Below are 8,043 nucleotides of genomic sequence, written 5' to 3'. Positions count from 1 at the left end.
TCCATCCATCCATCCATCCATCCATCCATCCATCCATCCATCCATCCAACCATCCATCCATCCATCCATCCAACCATCCATCCATCCATCCATCTAACCAACCATCCATCCATCCATCCATCCAACCATCCATCCATCCATCCATCTAACCAACTATCCAACCATCCATCCATCTGTTCTATGATACATTTTAAATGTTTCATAGATATATTAAAACAACAAACACTAAAGTTGAATTATTCCTGCTGCTTAGAGGATTAGTGGATAAATACAATATTCATTTAAATATCTGGGTTAAATTCTGGGAGCCTCTCTCAACACATGAATGTTTACAATAATGTTCCTTAAGGATTAAAGGATTAAAAACTCCCTCAAAATAATCTGTTTGTTGCTGACGACAGAAAAAAAACACGTTTTTATTTCCAATTTTAGCTTCATTGACCTAATATTCAGCTTCAAAATCAAGGAGTGGGGCGGATTTTTGTCATTTGTCCAAGCATGCTGTATTTATTACATTCACTATTCAGTGCTGTCACTCACCCACACACACACACACAGCGAGCGGTGAGCGGTAACATCTGCAGACAGATGGGTGTGTGTAGCCCCGGAGCGGCGATCCCAAACAGAGGAACATTCATCCGAGGAGCCGGGGAGAGGAAGTGTGAGGGGAGCTCAGCTCGGACAGAAGAGAGAGGGAGATGGATCAAATGAAGTGGGAAGATAGAGTGTCTCTCTTCTTGTCTCCATGAAGGGACGCATTGTCCCGGCGGCGAGCGCGTTCGCCCAGAGAACGCGACGCCTGTGAGTTCGCATACTGATGTCGTCAATTAATGGGGCTTTTCTCGACAGCTGCACCACTAAACTGTCATTATGTCATTAATCCAGGAAATATCTCCAGAGTGACGCCCAGGGTCACACTTAATCTGCAGGATCACCCACGTCCTCACGCTTGTGGGCTTTTATTTTGAAAAGCGAAACGATGGGGGGGGTTTGCAGACTGGACCGGGCCACACGTTGATCTGAGAGTCGATAAAATGATCGAACTAACCGTCTCTGTGTCGTGTTCCTGCAGGGGAAGGTGCACCTGGAGCTGCGCCTGAGCGAGGTCATCACCGACAGCGGCGCCATCAGCCACAAACTGGCCACGCGGTGAGGAAACCATATCCTTCGTTTTTCACGCCATCGTTTCTCGCCGCCTCCGCCAAGGAGGGTGTGAGGCGGCGCTTGTTCGTCGTCTGTACAGATCCGATCAAAGGTCAAAGGTCACAGATAACAGGAAGATTAAACTGCACAGCTGGACACCGCTTAGGTCAAGGGATGATCACGATTGATTTCATGGCGACAGGGTCAAAGGTCATCACAGCTGACCCGGTACTCTAACTCCCCAACAGAGTGATGTAGGAACGTCAAACTGCACAGCTGGACGCCTGTTGGGTTCAAGGCTCATGGGGTCAAAGGTCACAGGTGACCCCTTTGTTAAAACCTCTTCTCGTCCATTTTAAGGACCTCCCCCTGTCGTTGTGTTGACGCAACTTGACGCCACGGATCAGGATTTTGTCTTTTAGGTCAGACGATCACAGAGACACGCGGCTCTTCTTCTTCGCCTCGGTTGGACCGTCGCAGCGGCGTCTTCCTGTCGCCGTCGTGTTGTCAGCGCTCCCACGTCAGTGGAGGCGGAGCTTCGATGGCGCCCCGAGTCGGACCAACATTCGATGCTTAATTCCAAAACTGTCCGTTTAAAGTACTGCCTTTAAACGGGAATCTGATTATCCGCCGCCGTGACGGGTGAGGTCGGGCGGCGAATGAAACGCCACGGGGGGATTACTGCGTGCGTTTGCCGTTCCCAGAGGAAGAGCGGGAGGTCGTTTAGTCCCATTTCTCTAAAAAATTACAGAAATCTGTCGCATCTCTTGTCTTTATTAAACATTTAATATTTGTTCATCAGAATTATGAGTTTTCTCGTCTTGAAATTAATCCTTTGATACCGTTAAACGCCACGGGGGGATTATTTTAGACTGTATAAATAAATAAATATATCTCCAGCACCTCTTTAGCTGCTGAAGCTGAAATAAATCACGTTCTGACGAGTTCGACCCCTGAAATGAGCTCTGAGTTAAATCTGAGATTTAAAAGCAGCTGTAGGTCCGAACGCTCAGATGTGGATTTAATACCTTTTATTTTAACACTCGGCTCGCTCGTCTTCATCTTTGCGTCAAAACATCCCTGAGGCTTTTTTTTGTTTCAGTTCTGCAAACTGCTGTTTTAGCTGTTAATATATCAAAGGGTTCGGCTGATTCAGCCGATGGCTGCTCTGTTTTTTGGTTTTTGTAACTTTTATGCTTTTCAAAAAGAATAACCTTTATATTACAAATATTACAAAATAAAACGAGTTTGAGATCACTTCGTTAAAATCTGCTGCAGAATATTTACTTTATTGTCGTTTTCTTCTGTTACTTTTAGCTGCCGTTTAGTTAGTTTTAGTTTTTAGGTTTTTGGCTACTTTTAACCAGTCTTTGGCTACTTTTAGCTAGTCTTTGGTTACCTTTAACCAGTCTTTGGCTACTTTTAGCTAGTCTTTCGTTTCTTTTAACTAGTCTTTGGCTATTTTTAACCAGTCTTTGGTTACTTTTAGCTAGTCTTTGGCTATTTTTAACCAGTCTTTGGTTACTTTTAGCTAGTCTTTTGTTTCTTTTAACTAGTCTTTGGCTATTTTTAACCAGTCTTTGGTTCCTTTTAGCTAGTCTTTCGTTACTTTTAACCAGTCTTTGGTTACTTTTAACCAGTCTTTGGGTACTTTAAGTGTCATGTTAGGCATTAACCTTCTGACCCACATGCAAAATCAACAAGACTGAGTGAGGTAAGGGTTTAATTTTATTTCTTTAAAGGCCGTGACAATTCTGCTTTTCCCTCTGGTAGCTTCGTTCAATCAGAAGTTCCTGGAATGAGAGTGGGGTTACTGGTGTCCTAGAATGAGGTTGTCAGTGAAGCAGAATGAAGTAGCTTACTTAGAATGGTTCTGGTAGAAGCATGGGGTAGTGTGTCCAGGGTCCTGTGTGGAGGATGGGTCGCGGAGATTCCTGAGACTGGGTGCCAGAGAATTGATGAAGCGGTGTGGGGGGAAGCAGCGGGCAGGCAGGCTTGCAGGTTCATCCACCGGAGGAAAAAACAATGGAACTTGATCCAGCTAGACAATCCAGAAGCGAACCTAAAGGCTGGCAAAGCACAGGGCTATGAGATCACTGGAAAATAACCGAAGAAACAAATCCAAAATCTCTAGTACAGTGAACTGCGAGAGACGGCTAGAGAGACTACCGGTGCACGTTAATCATCCAGCACTGAGTGGAGATTCTGCTGCTCCTTTATCCCCCAACACTGATGAGGCTGATGAGATCCACCTGTGTAGGCTGCCCAGGTTCCTCACCAAGATCCTTGCTGAAACAGATGCATCACTCATACTCACACTCACACACAGGAACCCAGACATTAAGTTAGCCTTTTGACATTTGTAACGATCATTTTACTACTTCTAGCTACTTTTTCGCTACCTTTATTCAGCCTTTTGCTACTTTTAGATTTTAGCTCGCCTTTTGGTACAGTTAGCTTTCTTCTAGCATTTTGCCTGTTTTAGCTAGTGCTCTGCTGTTTGTGGCTTGTAGCTAGCGTCACGCTCCTTTTAGCTTTTAGCTGACGTTCTGCTCATCAGGTTCTTTTTAAAAACAGCTTGACGTTAATTTGTTGTCTGGGATTAAAACCAAATATTTACTTTTGATATCAGCTGAAACGCTCGGCTGTTTTGGCTCTTTCGGCTCTTCCGGCTCGGCGCTCGCGGACCAACCAGACTCTTCGGCTGCGGTCGTAACCGTAAACGCCCCTCTGACTCGAGCTTCTGATGAGTGGGTTGAGATGTGTAACCACCGGCCCATTATCTCGGCTTGTTGGCGTGGCGGCAGAAAGAAGGGGGCGGGGTTTGGATTGCAGGCCGGGCAGAGGTTATGTAAACCAGCTTACTGGACAGGAAGTGCTGCGGCTTAGCCCCGCCCGCACCTTCTTCTGTGTGTGAGCTTAGTCTGCTGTAATTCATCCCGCCGTGTGAGTAGCGGTGCATCGCCGTGACAGACAGGAAGTGATTCGTCCCACGGTTTGGACGCTAATCTGCCTTACGCCATCATGACATCATGGGGGTCAGCGGGGTCAGGTCACAAATGGATTCTTGCTGTAAGATTAAAAGATGGAAACAGATAATTTTTTTGTTTTTTAACAGAGTCTTGGAATGCCAAGGTCTTCCCATCGTCAACGGTCAGTGCGATCCGTACGCCGCCGTCTCCCTACTCGGCCCGTCAAGGTGAGCTCCTCCCCCCCCGGTCCTCCGACTGACCCTCCATCGTGGGGTTAAATTTAATAAACGTGTTTGTTTCTGTTTTTGTCTCCTCTCAGGTCAGAAGCCAAAAAGACCAAAGTTAAAAGGAAAACCAACAATCCTCAGTTTGACGAGGTTTTCTACTTCGAGGTATTCTTAAAAAACTTTTTTTTTTTTTTTTTTTTTTTTTGCTCTTGTCGCCAAAATACCTCGTGAACGAGCGGAAAGACAGCAGGCGGCCCGGCCCGTTGTTCTCTGACAGAACCGCCTTATTAATCGCCACGGGAACGCCGCTGCCGCCGTGCATTTCTTTTTCGCGTAGTAACCTCTAACCTCTGGGCTCTGCCTTCAGGTGACGCGGCCGCCGAGCTGCACGAAGCGGCAGTTCGACGTGGAGGAGGACGACGTGGACAAGCTGGCTCTGAGGTGAGGTCGCCGCCGGCGCCGCTGTTTTCGCCGGGCGGGAACGTCGGGTTCTTGCCGGTGTTTGAGCGTAACCGTTCTGTTGGTGTTCAGGGTGGACCTGTGGAACGCCAGCAACCTGAAGTTTGGGGACGAGTTCCTGGGAGGCGTCCGGGTCCCTCTGCGGGTTTTGGGTCAAGCTGGAGTCCACGATGCCTGGTGAGAGGAGAACGGGTCTGTTAGAACCTGCTAGAACCTTTCTGCTGTTTCAGTTCCTGCATCAAAACCTTCGGCTCGTTCCGCTTTCGGCTGTTGGGACGTTTGGTTTTTGTAACTTTTATAATTTTCAACATATTGAACTTTATTTATAAATAATTTCCCCGATAGAAACGTTCTGCTACTTTTAGCTTTTAGCTGTCGTTTTGCTACTTTTATAGTCAGCATTTCACTGCTTTTACCTTTTAGTTAGTGTTTTACTACTTCAGATTTTAGCTAACATTCAGCTACTTTTACCTAGATTTTTGCCACTTTAAGCTTAAAGCTAGCATTTTGCTCTAAGCTAGCATTTTGCCACTATTATCATTCAGCTTGTGTTTGGCTACTTGTAGCTTTTACCTAGCATTTAGCTACTTTTAAGACATTGTTTTCCAATTTTTTAGTTAAGGTTTTCCTACTTTTTGGTTTTAGCTAACATTTAGCTACTTTTAGTTAGATTTTTGACGCTTTAAGCTTATAGCTAGCATTTTGCCACTATTATCTTTCATCTAGCATGTTGCTACTTTCAGCTTTTGCCTTGCATTTAGCTATTTTTAGCAGACTTTTTTATTGTTTTGCAACTTTTAATTTAAGGTTTTGCTCCATTTTGGTTTTAGCTAGCATTTTGCTACTTTTAGTCAGGTTTTTGAGACTTTTTAGATATTGTTTTCCAATTTTTTGGAGTTAAGGTTTTGCTACATTTAGCATTTCACTACTTTTAGCTTGTACTAGCATTTTGCTACTTTCATTGTACAGCAGGAGTTTTGTTACTTTTACCTTTTAGCAACGTTTAGCGCTTTGCTGCTATTAGCTTTCAAATCAGGTTTTACTGATTTCAGGTTAATATTTTCTACTGTGACCTTTTCGTTAGTATTTTATTCCTTTTAGCTTTTAGCTAATGTTTTAGTTCTTTTAGCTTTAACAACTAATTTTAGCTTCACTTCATTCGGCCCTCTGCGTTCTGCAGAAAATGCAGATTTTCTCGTTAGTGAGCGTTAATGATCGTAGATTTGATGTGATTGACGGACATGTTTGTAGTTTAATTGGCTGTTTTGGGGTTCTTTAGGTACTTCCTGTGTATATTTTGTGTGTTGACGGACATGTTTGTAGTTTAATCAGATGTTTTTGGTTCTTTAGGTACTTCCTGTTGTATATTTTGTGTACTGAAGGACATGTTTGTAGTTTAATCGGATGTTTTGGTTGTTTAGGTACTTCCTGTTGTATATTTTGTGTACTGACGGACATGTTTGCAGTTTAATTGGCTGTTTTTGGTTCTTTAGGTACTTCCTGTTGTATATTTTGTGTACTGAAGGACATGTTTGTAGTTTAATCGGATGTTTTGGTTGTTTAGGTACTTCCTGTTGTATATTTTGTGTACTGACGGACATGTTTGTAGTTTAATTGAGCTGTTTTTGGTTCTTTAGGTACTTCCTGCAGCCCAGAGAAAACGGAGGGAAGTCGGTGAAGGTGGAGGATCTCGGCTCTCTGCGTCTGAACATCGTTTACACCGAGGACCACGTCTTCCCCTCCGAGCACTACACCCCCCTCAGAGACCTGCTGCTGGACTCCGCCAACGCCGAGGTACGTGTCCCTCCGCCGCCGTGCCCCTCCCCGCCGCAGCGCCTCGCTCTGTTCACCATCTCCCTCTCCGCGGCCGGTGTTCAGCCCGTGTCGGCGTCCGCCGCCCACGTCCTGGGGGAGGTGTGTCGGGAGAAGCAGGAGGCCGCCGTCCCGCTCGTCCGGCTCTTCCTGCACTACGGCAAAATCGTGCCTTTCATCAGCGCCATCGCTCACGCCGAAATCAACCGGACGCAGTGAGTCAGCTTGAAGCCCCGGGAGGTCGTGTGTTTTTATTATTTGGGATTAATTTAGCTTTAATAAGTCAGGAGGAAACAGCTCGACGTTCTTAATGAAGGCAGGAGTGGAAATCAGGTTTTGCCGCTGTAATCAGATTACTGTTAGACGTGAAAGGATTAATTTACTGGTTTATAAAAACATAATTTCTCCGTTTTCAGGGATCCAAACACGATTTTTCGGGGGAACTCTCTGACGTCTAAGTGCATCGATGAGACCATGAAGCTGGCCGGGATGCACTACCTGCAAGTGACGCTCAAGCCCATCATTGACGAGGTGTGAGGCCACGCCGCCCGCCATGTTTTTAACCCGCCTCGTGTCCGTACATCAGTCCAGGGTGAAACTAACGTTTCTGCGCTGAACTCGTCACAGATCTGCACGGAGCACAAACCCTGCGAGATCGACCCGGTGAAGCTCAAAGAGTCCGAGAACCTGGAGGCCAACCGGGTAGGAGCAGCGGCGGCGTGCACGTGTGTGTGTGTTAGTGTGTGTGCGTGCGTGTCTGACCTCTCTGACCTCTGACCCCTCAGGAGAACCTTCGTCAGTACGTGGACCACATCTTCGGCGTCATCACCACCTCCGGCGTCCGCTGCCCCACCGTCATGTGTGACATCTTCTTCTCGCTGCGGGAGTCCGCCGCCACCCGTTTCCAAGGTAACGGCTCACAGGAGCTTCCTGCGGTGGATTTCAAGACGCTTCATGTGGAGCGAAGTGTGAGGATGTAGCGCCTCCTGCTGGCCGTCTGACGGCGCTGCGTCTCAATTTAAAACAAGAATTAAAAAATGACTGATTGGGTTTGAATCTGGATCTGAATTAAGAATTTAGACCTGTTTTTATTTGTACCGCTCTCTGAGAGGACGAGAGTTTGTGTCTGACTTGGAGCAAAATAAATAAACTGAACGACTTCGCTGAAGAAGCTGAGGCTGATTTAAAGTCAGAACAAGCAAAACTGAAGCTAAAATTAGCAAAACTGATGCAAAAAGTAGCAAAACTTATGTAAAAATGAGCAAAACCGAAGCTAAAATTAGTAAAACTGTGGCTAAAATCTAAAAGAAGCAAAATTCTGGAACAGAATTAGCTAAAATTAGCAAAACTGATAGAAACATGATCAAAACTGTTACTAAAATGGGCAAAACTGAAGCTAAAATTAGCAACACTGAGGTCAGTTTTAGCAA

At 45.6% G+C, this 8,043-nt stretch overlaps 1 protein-coding gene across 3 annotated transcripts in view; it reads left to right on the top strand.

Moving 5' to 3' along the window:
• Positions 1-8,043, top strand: part of rasa3 (RAS p21 protein activator 3) — a 33,694-nt gene that overhangs the window by 17,186 nt on the left and 8,465 nt on the right. For 2 of the 3 annotated variants that reach the window (XM_017403731.3, XM_037979826.1), the window contains exons 5-13: positions 1,073-1,149; positions 4,262-4,342; positions 4,435-4,507; positions 4,710-4,783; positions 4,874-4,978; positions 6,439-6,828; positions 7,030-7,144; positions 7,241-7,315; positions 7,399-7,522. In XM_017403731.3, coding sequence (XP_017259220.1) covers positions 1,073-1,149; positions 4,262-4,342; positions 4,435-4,507; positions 4,710-4,783; positions 4,874-4,978; positions 6,439-6,828; positions 7,030-7,144; positions 7,241-7,315; positions 7,399-7,522 — 1,114 coding nt within the window. The remainder of the gene's footprint in view (positions 1-1,072; positions 1,150-4,261; positions 4,343-4,434; positions 4,508-4,709; positions 4,784-4,873; positions 4,979-6,438; positions 6,829-7,029; positions 7,145-7,240; positions 7,316-7,398; positions 7,523-8,043) is intronic. The other variant, XM_017403756.3, reaches the window with a different exon arrangement.

The sequence above is a fragment of the Kryptolebias marmoratus genome, linkage group LG15 (assembly GCF_001649575.2).
Source record: "Kryptolebias marmoratus isolate JLee-2015 linkage group LG15, ASM164957v2, whole genome shotgun sequence".
Lineage (NCBI taxonomy): Eukaryota > Metazoa > Chordata > Actinopteri > Cyprinodontiformes > Rivulidae > Kryptolebias > Kryptolebias marmoratus.
Note: the sequence above shows the minus strand (reverse complement) of the source record. Positions and strands in the feature narration are given on the sequence as shown.